The sequence below is a fragment of the Gymnoscopelus microlampas genome, assembly GCF_963454915.1.
Source record: "Gymnoscopelus microlampas genome assembly, chromosome: 6".
Classification (NCBI taxonomy): Eukaryota; Metazoa; Chordata; class Actinopteri; order Myctophiformes; family Myctophidae; genus Gymnoscopelus; species Gymnoscopelus microlampas.
The window spans coordinates 30,651,501-30,667,343 of record NC_139943.1 but is presented as its reverse complement, the minus strand read 5'-3'; the positions used below and the strand labels follow the sequence as shown (position 1 = coordinate 30,667,343).

The window sequence follows — 15,843 nt, the reverse complement described above, 5'->3', positions numbered from 1 at the left end:
TTCAGTGGGCTCTTATAACCGTTTATAATGTGCCCAGTGGTCATCAGTGACATTTTATTATAAAGTATGTCATGTGCGGTAACATGCGAGTGAAGCAACATGGATCTATCACATTAATTCCTCCATCACCATTCACCAGCATGCACAGTACAGCTACAGTATCGAGGAAGTCATACGAATGCTAAAGGCAGAAAGAGGACGAAAGATTGCATCAAATGACAACTTGTTCAAGTCCTATACGAGAATTAAACTCCAGAGATGAGAGACATGCATTCAGAACACGAGTCTCCACAGATGGCATTTTCCATAACACTAATGTATGTTGCATGTACAGTATGCAACATGATGAAAGGGTCTGAAGATATCCACTTAAAAGGACACAGAGCTGCTCTTGATAAATGCAGCTCTTGGCTAAGATTCCATATCAAATTAAATTTTTGATCTATTCGTGTTGCACACTGCTGCTACTGTATAGTCCTATATTATATTGGTAATATCTGCATTCTGTAGGATCTAGCCACTTCAGATGAATGCCCTGCAAGCAAATGTATGTTCTATTCCATCAACATAAAGGAAAAAGATTGCCTCTGAAAGTGATACTATATAGAAGAAGGGGCAGAGAATCAAATTGGGGTGTGGGTGCTGAATTCATTTCCACCTCACACTGGACAGAAAATAGATTAAACTTAATTCAAGTGAAAGTGGATAGACAGACCATTTAATTCTCCATTTGACAGTAACACAATAAAGGCCAATATAAAAATCTGAAACAACGTCATGACCTAAACCTTCACACTTCTTTTCTAAAAGCAGGAAGAGAGTGTCACAGTCTCTGTCACAGCTTTGGCACACATGCCTATGGTCACCTCATCCATAGACATATAAAAGGGACATCGAGATTCGGACAAGTCCTGGAAAAGACGTGCTGTGATTGGCCAGTAGTCAACGCGCTGTGATTGGCCAGCAGTCACTTTGAGTGGCAGTGTGCCCCCTCTAATATGGCGGCCGCGATACAGGTCGCTCCAACGAACTGCAGCGGCCAATGAGGTAACTAGGTTTCTATATCTATGACCTCATCTCCCTCAGTTAACGCACCTGTCGGCCATCAACTCATCAGCCCTCACAGTATTTGAACCTCTTCACTCCACTCATCGCCAGATCATTGCACAACCCATGGTAGTAGCATGACTCTTCCAGTTGTATTTTCTAGTGAAGTTACTAGTCTGTTATTTCAAGTTTTCCCTAGAACTTCTGCTTGTGTTACCTAGTATTCCTAGTGTTGTGGTTCTGTGTTACCTGCAACTCAAACTCTTCTCCTCTGCTTCAGAACCCAGCTCACCTGTTCCATTGCCTGCCTGCCTGCCTACTGCCAGGCCTCTGCCCTGTCTGCTGGCTCACTTCCACGCCACCAACCCCTACTTTCACCTTGGTTTGAATAAAGACCTTTTAACCTGACTATGTGTTTAGTCTCTTGCATTTGGGTTCGCCAGTTTGCTTACCGTGACAGAGAGGAGGTGAAGAATGAGGGAGACAAAGTGTGTGAGAGAGAAAGAGATGCAGAGCATTGAACCTCGCTCTCTGCGCTCCTATTGACAGTATAACACCACCAGAACCTCCCGTCATTACTGAGACCATCGTGTCCACTTAAAGCAGAGACTCCCTCCATCTGCCTCTCACTCTGTTTGTCATGCACCAGGACAACTGCCTCCACCTCCACGTCTATACTTAACCCATTAAGACCGGGAACGCATCTGTGTCATTTTAAGATTTCTTTGGCTATTCAATAAATAGCAGATATACAAGCTCTTAGCGCAAGCTTGTATATCTGCTATTTTTGAATAGCCAAAGTATAAAATAATGGTAAGTGGTTCAAATCTAATATGACAGACATGCTTTCCCGGTCTTAATGGGTTAATGACTTAATTTTCTTTCCTCCTACTGTATATCCATTCTTTCTCACTTCTCTGTTACAACCTCAAGATCCTCTGATCCGCTCCGTTACTCTCTGTTCTCTCATGGTCCCAAAATCTCATTCATTCTGGCCATCTGTGATACTCAATTAAAACCAAGGGGGAAAGATTAACACAAACACACTTTTACCCATAATGGCCACAGGGAGCTCAATTTATCTCAAGGAATGTGCAGTTGCAAAAAAAAAGAGAAAAAGAATGTGATTGACACCCCAAACCTTCATTGGGATGGGATGATCTTCATCTTTAGCACTCAGAGATCTAATTAATTAGGAGGAATCTCATTTCCTCACTAATGCAACTGGACAGAGGTGTGATAGAGGAGGGAGGAGAGAGGGGAGGAGGACAGGGGGCAGAGGGGGAGGAAGGAGGGAAGAGGAGAGATTGTGGGGGAGGAGGAACGAGGTGGCATCATATTTCATCAATGTTTGTGAAGGATGTCCACCTTGTTCATTCCAGGAAAGAACAAGAAAGCGTGAGGTAACTGGGTTCACACTAACCACACTGTATTGATTACCAGCGCTCACACTCTGGCTATCAGATACACTGCAGTAACATTCATTATTATGCCTGGAACACACTGGAGGCATGCATCTACTGTTCACACCTGCAGCGTTTCTTTTGATATTGACCATTAATTAATTTAATTGGTTCACTAGATTTAATCTGTGTTTAGTTTAGAGATAAAACGATTAAACAGCAATAATATGAATAGTTATAAAATATAATGAATAAATGAATGTTTATTCATTTGAGTGGACCATTGGGAAATATCACAGAGATGGCCATGGCTTTGCTTATCAATATTTTCGGTTAACTCAAGCAGCTAGCTCCTCACTCAGCCTGCCCAATGTGTAAAAGAGCAAATTAGAGATGTAAAATAAATGGTAATTGTTCATTATTGAAAATATCAGTGTATTATTTTCGTGTATAACATTCTTGGGGAGTTTCCCGATTGTTGGCCCATTGTATACGTTATGGTAATATTAAGTGTTTGATTTGTTTTCTTTAGTGTTCCTTGGTTTAAATACAGATGCTATTTATTTAATATTCTATAAATGCAACGTGTGTGAAATGTGTAGTGTGATTCTTCTTTGTTTTATGAAAACAAAAGAATGCCTTGATGATGCTCAAACAAAATAAAATACATAAGGCAGAAGGCCTGCTCTTACGGTACATCAGCTTTGCAGGCAGCTGTTCCGTTAAGTTGCCTGGCTGAAATAGTCACTGATCAATCAACTATGAATTAGTATCAACAACACTGGACAAACACAACATCTGTCTGTGAGCAGAAACACTCCTACATCAGCATTGGAGGCAGATGTGACATAAAGTTGCCTGGCAGGAAATTGAATAACTTCAGTCTGATGTACTAGGAATGATGGGCTGTTGGGGAGATGCATGCTATTTTGTTGGCTGAGCCACAAATGTGTCTTTCTGCCTGGAAGGCACTCAGTGCAAAGAAAAACCTCCCCTATGCTCACATAGCTACTTTAAATATAAGATAATCACTCCTAGATCTACAAGTTTTGCAGTGGAGCTGCCTACATCACTCACCTGCATCTCTCCAGATATTGAACTGTACTGTATATTTCAGTTACCTGCTCGTCCGCTTGTCTTTCCAATATCCAGATCATAATGAATGAATCAGTTCAGAAGCAAGTGGTAATTAAATGTTATCAATGGGCCGGGGTTCCTGTGTTGTATTCTTTGCATATAAATGGTATGATATAATAACTCTCTGTGCCTCTACCTAGGAGGAGTACACATTGTCTGCTTTCTAATTTAAGACACAAAAGCATTTTAACTGACATTTAATTATATCTCAGGGATCAGATTAGGGGCTGAAGCCAGAACACAGCGGTGGAGGCTGTAATTTATATATGTAATAGTGCCATTTTCACCATTGAATTGTTGCAATTTATGTTAGATGTGAGAACTTGCAAGTGGATAACACATTGATCCATATAGATTCCTGCTGAAGAGAACAACACATGAACGCAACCCCATGGAGATGTGAGGCTGTACGTGAGCTGCTTTCCGTTCATGACCATGTCATAATGGTTGTGTTATTAGGTGTCATCTAAGACCTGAGGCCGATTCTACAAATGTCTTCTCCCAACAGTTTTTTTAAACACTTATGTTGCTATAATATCAGTGGTTCTCAAACTCATCATGTCAAGGACCCCCAAATGTATATATATGTATTTGGCCACGGACCCCCATCTCAAAATATTTCGTTCGAGGGACCCCAGGAGCAAAGATTTGAGTTACAAATGTTCGCTTTAAAAATATATTTATTCAAAGATTTGCCAAAATGTTCATGATTTTTCAAAAATAGCAATCTACAAGCTATGAGCTTGTATATCTACTATTTTTGAATAGCTAATAGTGATGCGCGGGCCGACCCGTAACCCGCGGGTCCCGCGGGTGGTCGAAACATTGCAGATATACAAGTTCATAGCACAGCACCGAGTGCCGCGCTATGAGCCTGTAGATTTGCTATTTGTGAAAAATCGTGAAAATTTGTGCACATCTTTGAATATACATATTTTTAAAGCGAATATTTGTAGCTCAAATCTTTGCTTCTGGGGGTCCCTGGAAGAAAATATTTTCAGATGGGGGTCTGCAGCCAAATACATATAATTTTGGAGGTCCTTGACATGAAAAGGTTTGAGAACCACTGATATAGCAACATAAGTTTTTTTTAACAAAACAGTTAGGATTTAGAAAACATTTTGTAGAATCGGAACCTCAGGCCTTAATGGGCTAATGCAGATAATGTTTTATTTGTCAACAGGGTTCCGGCCAACAGGGTTATTTCCTTCCCCATCTGTTCTTCTGTCAGGTGGAACTCATCCTTTAAACAGGTGACCTCATAAAGAGCTTCTTATACACTGTAATTACAGTTTACAACGTGCCCATTGGTCATCAGTGACATTTGATTATACAGTATGTCATGTATGGTAACATGTGTGAGTGAAGCAATATGGATCCATCACATTAATTCATCCATCACCATTCACCAGCATGCACCTCTTTTCTAAAGGCAGGAAGAGAGGCGGAATGAGCGAGGCAGACAAAGTGTCAGAGGGAAAGAGATGCAGAGCGTTGAACCTCTCTCTATGCTCTCCTATTGACAGTATAACTACACCAGAAGCTCCCTGTCATTACTGAGACCATCGTGTCCATTTAGCAGAGTGGACACGATGTTAACTGCTCGTCTGCTTGTCTTTCCCATCTCCAGATCGTAATGAGAGAATCAGTTCAGAAATATGCAATTTTATCAATGGGGATCCTGTGCTGTATTATTATGCATATAAATAGTATCATATAATAACTCTCTGTGCCTCTACCTACCAGGAGGAGTACACATTGACTGCTTTCTAATTGAAGACACACAAGCATTTTAACTGATATTGAATTATATCTCAGGGATCAGATTAGGGGCTGAAGCCAGAACAGAGGGCTGTAATTTAACCCATTCAATCCAGGAACTACTGTGTCATTTTAGATTCTTTTTTTACTATAACCATTATTTTATGCTTTGGGCTATTCAAAAATAGCAGATATACATGCTCATAGCGCGGCACCGAGTGCCGCGCTATGAGCACTACGAGCTTGTAGATCTGCTACTTTTTTGAAAAATCATTTGCGCAAAAAAACATTTTTAACTCAAATCTTTGCTTCTGGGGATTTTACAAATGTCTTTTCAAACTTTTTCATGTCAAGGACCCCCAAAATGATATGCACTTGTCCACTGACCCCCCCATCTCAAAATATTTGGTTCCAGGGACCCCCAGAAGCAAAGATTTGAGATACAAATGTATATATTCAAAGATTTGCACACATTTTCACGATTTTGTTCGTGGCTCAAGTGACACAGCTGCGTTCCTGGATTGACGTTACCTCTTTGTTTCTCGTTTTTCTCTTTTGATGCACGTCACCGACACTTGCGTCAGTGGCGCCTTCAGTGTGTCACAGCTGGGTGTAACCTGCTAAAGCAGCACCTGTCATTTATCACTGCCTGAAACCACTCTGATTCAGCAAGCCAAATAAGCTATTAAACACTGGACCAGTTCACCAATTAAAAGCTGATCCACTATTATGGTCTTGATTGATCCCATCACCTGTGTCATTTTATGTATTTACAGCTCACTCCATGAGACAGAAGATGATGAAGGAAATGGAACATCAACAACACAACCGTCTCTAATAGTTTGTGTACTGTATTCATGCTGCTACATTCAGTCAAATGGTCTTATTGTCACTTTAATTGGTTATAATGAGGATTTATGGAAAGTATAAAAACAGAATACGTTTGTGTGGCATTCACTGTCAGGTATAAATCTTGTTATTGCATCAGCTGTGGTTGTTAAGCATCACTTGTCAGTCTGAATGTCACCTTCTGGTAAGTCTTGTTATTGTAACTGGCTTTGAATGTTGGTTTCCCCCTGGCAGAGAAAATTTCTTTAACAAGCACTCTAAACACATCAGCAAGGATTGTATTAAAAAGGTAAGACAAACATGCTCCTTTGTATGAATATAAAAACATACACGCATGCACACACACACACACACACACACACACACACACACACACACACACACACACACACACACACACACACACACACACACACACACACACACACACACACACACACACACACACACAGTCACACAGATGCGTATGCAAACGCATGCACACACGTCCATCTATTTCTGTGTCTGTGTGAGAGTATGGTAAGCCTCCATTCCATGTGTGGTTCCTTACTTCTTATGAACCTTGAAGGACCACAGCTAATTCTAATATCCATACCAGTCTAATTTTGACTTATCGCCATTAACAGAGATCGCCCCTGTCTACAATAAATGTAGTGTACATTATTGCATGCAATGCATACTTTAGTAGATATCATTATACTTAAAAAAAAAAAACATTCACTGCCATGTTGAAATGGTTTGGAAAAGACTCTACAAGTTGCTAGGTATAGGCAATTCACCCATTTGATCACTACACTACACTTATTTGATCTAAAATGACTATTATTCTAATACAAGTTATTCAAATTTGCGTATCAAAGTGCTGCATTTAAAACAAAATGTTTATCAATTAATCGTAAAACAGTTTTAGCTAACTTACAAACATGTTCAGGTACATTCTGTAATGATTATTGTATATGGACATGTCATAATAACCAAACATATCTAAAACATAGAGAGATTTTGAGAAAAAGGTTGGGGTTTGTGTAAAGTATGTGGTCGATTTTGACAAGGAAACAAAAAGAGATTAAATATAAATGTCTATATGAACAAAGAGGAAACATATGAAATATAAAACTCTATATTCTAACTCTAACTCGTGATATTCATGTAGAATTCAATTTTAAGTCTTAATTGGAGTTTACGTGTAAACTCATTAGTTGAGCTGATAAGTGATTCTGAAACTATTGTAATGCATCCATCTGTGTTTGTATATGACTGTCTGTAATGACACTATTGTAATGCATCCATCTGTGTTTGTATATGACTGTCTGTAATGACTCAATTAACTGTATCATCGTCAAATCACAACACAAACACATGAAACTACCGCAATGTCTGATAGGTGCACTTAAAGGTCAAAGATCAGTCAGAAGTGGCACTTGGGCAGTGCAGTGGTAAAGTGCCTGCCCACCACCGTGGAATCTGGGGGTTCAAATCCACTGCAGTGCATCCGGAGTGTCGAACACAATTGGCCCGTGTTCAGGGGAGGGAAGCCGCGCAATGCAGGATTAATGCAAGGACTTACGGTGCTGCAGCACTGGGCACCAACGTCAGGGGGGCAAGTGAAAGAAGACTACTATTGGGAATAAAAGAGCGGCGAAATATTGAAACTGGCTGCTGAAGACGCGGTAAAGCGGTGAAACTCGTCGGAAACATGCGTTAGCAGCACCTGCTGTCAGCGGGGAGTGTTGGGGGGGGGGGGGTAGGACGACGGAGGTACAACGTCCTCTCGGTGGGGGCTCCTCACTGGCAAGTGAGGTAGTGACAACACACAGAAATGTGTGTGTGGAGGAATTAATTAACGACTAAATTGGGAAGAAAAAGGGGGTAAAAAAGAAAAGAACTAGAAAATGGTCAGCAATGAGCCACACGCCTCAACTTGTGAAGAGGATTAGACCCAACTATGTACATCTACATTGAAATTGTTGTTTGAGGATTAGACACAGCATTGTGTCCTTTAATGTTTGCCAATAAATCAACTTTTTTGCGGAAAAATAATAGACATTCTTTGTTTTTAATAAAGAGTAAAGATAAACCGTGACTACATATAAATGTAGTCTCTTGAATCTCTCATCAATTTTCTTACCCAGCGTGTAGCGTAATAATGGACGAGAGCCCCTCCATGTCTCCGAAAAAAGAAAATCACAGAGCGAGGAGATAAATGTGCATATCAAGAAAGAATTGTACACCACAAAGAAGAAAATCAACCTGGTTTCAATGTGTCAAAATTGATTTTCCAATTTTCTCCGGATAGCTTTGTGGTTGCCTGAAGATCCCAACACAACTACACTGAACTTTGCCTAAAGCCTTTAGAAGAGAAAGGGACGGTGTCTTCTCTCTTTCCGTTCTCTCTCTCACGCGCACACACACACATGCGCACACACACACACACACACACACACACACACACACACACACACACACACACACACACACACACACACACACACACACACACACACACACACACACACACACACACACACACACACACACACACACACACACACACACACACACACACACACACGTCCATCTCCAAAAGCTATATTTTGCATGGCAGATAAATAGGATGATATTATGTTTTAGAGACTCTTTAAGAGGGCAAGACCACTTTGGTTTGGGTTGTGTAGTTACCCATGATGTAACTCCAAAGGTGGACAAGATATCAAAAATAATTGCTCCATTGATTAGAAAATATGCTCCTCATTGACTTACATTGTACAGTGAAATCCTAAATGTAATGCCTCAACTCCTATAATTCCAAGTGCTTGGAAGGGGGGGTCCCCAGTTCAAATATGGTTATTTTGAGGGGCCCCCAGTTCAAATATGATTATTTGGGGTTTTTTTTAAATGGGGGGGTCCCCAGTTCAAATGTGATTATTTTGGGGGGTCGCAGCCTGAAAAGGTTGAGAACCACTGATATAGGGATCTTACTCCTTTTGGTTTGATGGATAATATACTGTAACATGGATTGTGATCTTTCACATCAGTGTAGCAGGAAGCTGACACATATTAAAGTCTTAGTATTTTGCTATTGCTTAATGTGATGCAGAGATCATCATAATAAGTTTGTGGGCCCTTCAGGGGAGGGAAGCCGGCCGGGGAGGGTGATATTTGTCACTTCACATACTCCTACAGTACCTGTCAGCAATACTTGGCTTAATGACAGGGAGTAAAATGGTTAAAATTCATCATTTAAAAAAAGTTTGTGGGCAGCATATCACACATCATATGACAGTGTGGTTCTGCCAGGTTGTGGGTGCTCACCAAAAGACATGCCGACATTGAGTTACCTCTAACTGAGAACTTCAAAGGTTAATGTCCATGGAAAGTAAAGAGACAGGAAGGGATTTATTGGACCCACAAACAGGCTGACATTTTGCCTGTGCATTTTCCTCAAAGCCATCCCCCGCATATTCAGAACATCAACCTGCCAGTGATCTCAATAAATCTCAGACCCAGACAATAGAGGCCGTTCTACCTCCTCTGTTTTTATTCAATGGAGAGACACCCTTTAAAGTGTTCTGTGATTGGCTCATGCACTATGACATCACAGAAGAACAATCAGAGTGACCTAGCGATTCTATGATCAGACCTTTTGGGGGGCTCAGCCCCTAAGCCACTAGATAACAATTATACATTAATGTTTTTCTATATACTCTTAATGAATTACTACTAAGTAAAATGAGTTATGAGTTCCACAAATGTGAAACTTAATAATAATAATAATATAATAAAATAATTCAAACAGTTGCATTTCTATGCACAGTCCATCAGTGAAGATTAAATTCACCATAATTCTTCCATTTATGCACAGCAACATTTGTGTCTAGCAAACACCTTGTGATAACTTGTTGTTCATCCCCGACTCATCCCTAAGTGTTGACTACCCAAAACTGTACAGGTATCGCTGGACCACCTTGGATGGTTTAGTCTAGTATTCACATCCCTCCACTAAGGGATTGTGGAGCCTTTGAAGTGTTCTGTGATTGGCTCATGCACTATGACATCACAGAAGAACAATCAGAGTGACCTAGCGATTCTATGATCAGACCTTTTGGGGGGCTCAGCCCCTAAGCCACTAGATAACAATTATACATTAATGTTTTTCTATATACTCTTAATGAATTACTACTAAGTAAAATGAGTTATGAGTTCCACAAATGTGAAACTTAATAATAATAATAATAATATAATAAAATAATTCAAACAGTTGCATTTCTATGCACAGTCCATCAGTGAAGATTAAATTCACCATAATTCTTCCATTTATGCACAGCAACATTTGTGTCTAGCAAACACCTTGTGATAACTTGTTGTTCATCCCCGACTCATCCCTAAGTGTTGACTACCCAAAACTGTACAGGTATCGCTGGACCACCTTGGATGGTTTAGTCTAGTATTCACATCCCTCCACTAAGGGATTGTGGAGCCACCCAGTATAGAGGGTTTCAGTGCCAGCAGGCCCGATGCAGGCTGGAGTGAGTCGGGTGACTGCATTATATAGTGTGGTACTACAAGCATCACAGTATATCATACTACTGCCGATCGTATACAAAAATAAATGCCATTGATACATTATAGTAAAGAGAGAGTTTAGCTTAAAGGGTAAACACCACAACAATTGCTGTCAGGCTAAAACTTGTATCTAAACATCTCTTTGGTTGTCTATTAAATAGGGAAGATGTTTTCGCTGACTCTTACAGTATGTATTTATGCAATCATACAATGGCGTCAATGGCCCCAGGGTTGTGAAAATCTCTCAACCTTAATTATGTAAATGTTCACGAAGAAAGAACTCAAAGCTTTCAATACATGACTTTCCATATCAGGAGTACTACAGTTGTTATAATCTAATTCAGCATATGTAAAAAGAAGAACCTTTGAGAGTAATAATTTTTCCAGTTTTCATTAGAGGTAAAAAAGTCAAGACATGAATTTTACACCACAGTATATATATATATATAAATGGAATATGCTGTTTGCAAAAGTAGCCCGCTATCACTTAAGCAAACCTCAACACTTTGCTACCTTCAGAAGTGGTTGAGCATCCCTGAAATTGCTCTAAAAATGCCAATGCTTCCAAGCATGTCTGGAATCATCTGAGCTTCACATCATCTCGTGAAAACAACTTAACACCACAAACAGTGGAGTCACCGTGTTGGTTCTCTATTAAAGCAGTCTACTGTAACTAGGGGAGCAGCTTGTTGGATGCTGTGGTTCCAGCGGTTCCGGATGGGAGGTTTTCAGCCAGGCTTGTTGGACACATCCAGAGCTGGTGGATGAGTGTGTATCACCTCAATTAAAGCATGCTCTAAGTGTCTGACAACAGCTAATATTTCTATTCCACCAAGCGAGTCCAATCGATGTTCTGGCATTCGTCACCCTGCTGAAGACCCACCATCCTGTTTTCTCACTGCAGTTAGAGGATGAAGAGGAGGTCCACTCCTTTCTGTTTCCTCAATAGGGGCCGTTTCTACAGAAAGTCATTTTTGAGCACGTTGTATATCATGTCCAGAGTGCTACACATGCACTATAAGCGAGACGCCTCAAGCCCTCCGCTCATTGTTTGCCGCTTGTGGGTGTGCCGCTCCCATCCTCTGCATAGGAAAGTGACATTGATGAGGGGTCCCTTGTCTCCAACAGTCAAACTATTTTCTACCTGAGGCATCCAGAGCGCTCCGCCAATAAAGGCTGGATGCCGAGAGCGCTGAAACTCGATGCGCGGTGCTGGCACGAGGAGCGCTCCTAGCGCATCTTTACCATAGAAATTCATGGTATAAAGGTGCTAGCAGCTCCTAATACATTTCTTGTAGACCCGGCCCCCTTGCATGAGACTAAAATGGGCAACCCACACCAGGTGCGCCATTAGGAATTAGGAACCCCCCTTAGCTCTATTACCAACAAAGGCAATTTCAAATAAGCTCTTGGCCATTAGCCTTGTAGAGGCACATGGTTTAGCATGCTTTTGAGTGGGCCAACGGGGAGTCAAATTCCAGCAGGGAGTCAAATCTTGGCACACCACCAGCAAATTCATTGAAAAAACGACTGCACGCACGCGTGCACACACAGCCGCACACACACACAAACACACTTAATTGTGTCACTATACCCAATTTTAGGACGGCAATACTATGAATGCCATTTTAGCCAATGTTTGGCCATTTTAACCCTCCCTAAAGCCTGTGTTGCCAGTGTTGTGCACTGAAAATATACCATCTATAAGCAATAAGTGTCGCACTGAGACGCGTTCTACAACTATTCTACTAGTACACGCACACGTGCGCGCGCACACACACACACGCGCGCGCGCGCAAAGGCCCACCCACCTCTCTGTCCAGCAGCAGGGGGGAGATGACAGTGACGATGTCTCCTCTTTCTGGGTCGATGTAGAACATGTTGGGAGAAGGTTCGTCAGGTGACTGGCTGATGATGTTGTAACGCAGCACAGCGTTGTCTGTCGTAGAGTCATCAGCATCAAACGCTGTCATCATCATCACCGTGGTTCCTGAAGGAGACACACCACTGACTTAAACACCAATACAATCTGTGCTGTCTTGACAGGAAAAGCAGCACTAGTATTAATTACACTCGGAGGGTAAAAACGTATCCATAAATGTAACTTTTTACACTGAGTGAAATTAATGTGCACTGCTGGATTGTCTGAAAGACGACATTTTCACCTTGAGGGAGAGACAGAAGACTTGTTCAAAGATGATTGAAACTTGATTGAAACTTTTACGATATGAGAAACAAAATGACAGAAAGTGATTTGAGTTACCTAGGGGGGAAAAAAGCTAATCCAGATAATTTGTTGGCAGCTTTTGACATAGATTGATGCTGTACGACTTTGCTTTTTGGAGTACCTTTTGGCACCTCTAGTAGATATATGGTCATTATAGCATCTGTAACATTTATGTGGGATAGTTATTGTAAAAATCTAGAAGAGTCTGCACACTGGATCATGCTCCGATAGTTAAGGTATTGTATTACCACCAAGGTGTCGTTTCAGTCATCTTAGCTCAAGCATCTTAGCTCTGACGAAGAGCAAAGATACATTAAATATGGGAGAATCATACAGTGTGCAGACTGACTTCTCTAGAGACTATAGACAATGTTAATATGTTCTTCTGTCAGAAATACAGAATTCTTTTTTATTTTATTTTTTAAACAAGTTACACAGTGTGCCGATAATGATAATGCAGTTGGTTTAATATGGGCAAGGTCAGGACACAGTTGTCCTAAATCGCCACAGGCTGTTTGTGTGTGTGTGTGTGTGTGTGTGTGTGTGTGTGTGTGTGTGTGTGTGTGTGTGTGTGTGTGTGTGTGTGTGTGTGTGTGTGTGTGTGTGTGGTATCACTACAGGAGTGTTTTCGATTCAGGGTGAGAGAGGAAGTTGTGTGTCTGCATAATGAGTTACCCTGTTCTGCCCCTGCAGTGCTAATGAAGGTGACTGCAAGAAGAGGGCAGTGCGATGGTCCTCGTCATCTCCCATGGTGTGCATGGTGTGCATGAGTGTGCATGCGTGTGTGCATGCGTGTGTGTGTGTGCGTGTGTGTGTGCGTGTGTGCGTGCGTGCGTGCGAGCGTGCACATTACAACACATTCTTAGTGCAGCTTATAATTTCTCCATCGATAGATAAGGATGCTACAGTAGGTAAAGGTTTTCCTGGCTAATTTGCAAATGAGGGAGAGTTAATGCAGCTCTGCTTTAATGATTTAATTGGCTCTGATTTGGGGATTTGAGAGTGCACTGACTTCACTTTAACATTTTCACTTTCATTATGTCTCCTGATGGCAGCAATGCAAAAAGTTTCCCAAATGGGATGCTTTGTAGCTGAAGATCATTCAACACAGAAAATGTCAAGCCATTGAGGTTCCAGATCAAACAAGTATGTTAATTTACTACATACTGCAGCATGGATACAGACCAAGATGGGCTTTATTCAATCTATCAGCGTGAGCTTGTAGATCAACAATTTTTTGTCAAATGTTTGCCCCAGAATAGGGACGCTAGGGTTCAAGTAGTCACTGTAGGTTACAGACCAGGATGGGGTTTATTCAGGAAAATGGATCAATAGTCTGGGCCAAATTCAATTATAAACGTCCAATGTGCTGTGTGTTCTTAAATGTTCTGCACATATGCTTTGTTATGTACAAATCAATCAATGTAGGAACTCTAATCTAATCACTTATAATAAAAAATATATATAAAACTTTGTGAAGGATCAGTGGTCTACAGTGAATTAGCCGAAGCCAATAAAATCAATTCAATTGATTTTTTAATGTCGAACCACATCAAGATGTCTCAAGACACAATAGAGCAAAGCAGGCACGGTGGAAAGGAAAAACCCCCCTTCAATTGGAGGAAACCTCAGGCAGAACCAGGCTCTATGGTGGCTGGCCATATGCGTTAACCAGGGGAGGGAAAACCTCTATAATGAAACACAAAAGGGCTACAACCAAACATGCAATGTCTGCATCAAATAAGTAAATGGTGATTTGGTGGTGATGGATGTCAGGCCAGTTGAAGGTAACGGCGGGCAGAGAGGTGTGGTAATTTTACACTTCAAGGTGAACCATTAGTAGTTAAGTAAACCAGTAATCCTTCCTCAGCAGGATAATTACACAGTTCTATCAACTTCATTACTGATACTCTGTTCCATTTCACACCTTGAAAACCATGTTGTTAGAGGTGAGCCAGAGAGTGCACGCACACACGCCCACACGCACACTGTGCCCCCAGCAAGGAAAGAAATCTCATTAAGATCAACTAGATTGCAAAGATCAAATGTCAGTCAAAACATTTCAGGCATAGTGGAGTGAATCGCTATGGGCCATTAAGACATTTTGGATTGTTTCCAGACAGCATAACAAATCAACATATTTTGTCTTGATAACAACAAGAAACAGCAGCATCAAATTCACGGTACTCATGATTGACAGCAGATCAACCAAATCATCATCATTACTGTAGGTGAGGTCATTGTTCCACTGAGTGGAGATCAGAGTGAGCTCACAGTAATCTGCTGTAATCACAGTGATTAGTACATCCAAAGAGCTCAGGCCAATCAGAGGACAGTAATCACAGTGAAGGCAGTGAAATAATATGAAATATTAATAATTATTCTAGCCAAAAGATAGCGATGCACTCTAGGGCAGGGGTTCCCAACCACCGGTCTGCGGACCGGACATGTACCACCGGTCCACAAGAAGGCGGCCGTGAATTCCAAGTTTTCCCGGCCGTGAATCTATAACCTTGCGTCACCAGGATTTTCCAAAGAGCGGAGAAAAGTCGGTCACATGAGGATACCAAGGATTTGTCAGTGATGTCACTGTGGTTTCTAAACAGCTTAGTCCGTGCTACTTCCTGTTTCATAACAGAGACATCACTGTTGAATCCTTGCTATCTTTATTTGCCTTTGTTTCAATGTGTGTTGAATTTCAGCTCCGTCGCTACAAGCTGTAGCCACTTTTGTCACGATGGCGCTAATGAAACACTAAAAGGGATTATTATTTCATGTCAACATTCAAGTACAACTATCAGAAGATGTAACTCAGGTAAAGTAATGTGTCACTCTGCAAGTTGAACTTAAGTTTTC

General features: G+C 41.1%; 1 protein-coding gene across 1 annotated transcript in view; it reads right to left on the bottom strand.

The window, feature by feature from the left end:
* Positions 1–15,843, bottom strand: part of LOC311046665 (cadherin-13-like) — a 164,491-nt gene that overhangs the window by 53,381 nt on the left and 95,267 nt on the right. The window contains exon 7 of the mRNA XM_084059151.1: positions 12,572–12,750. Coding sequence (XP_083915277.1) covers positions 12,572–12,750 — 179 coding nt within the window. The remainder of the gene's footprint in view (positions 1–12,571; positions 12,751–15,843) is intronic.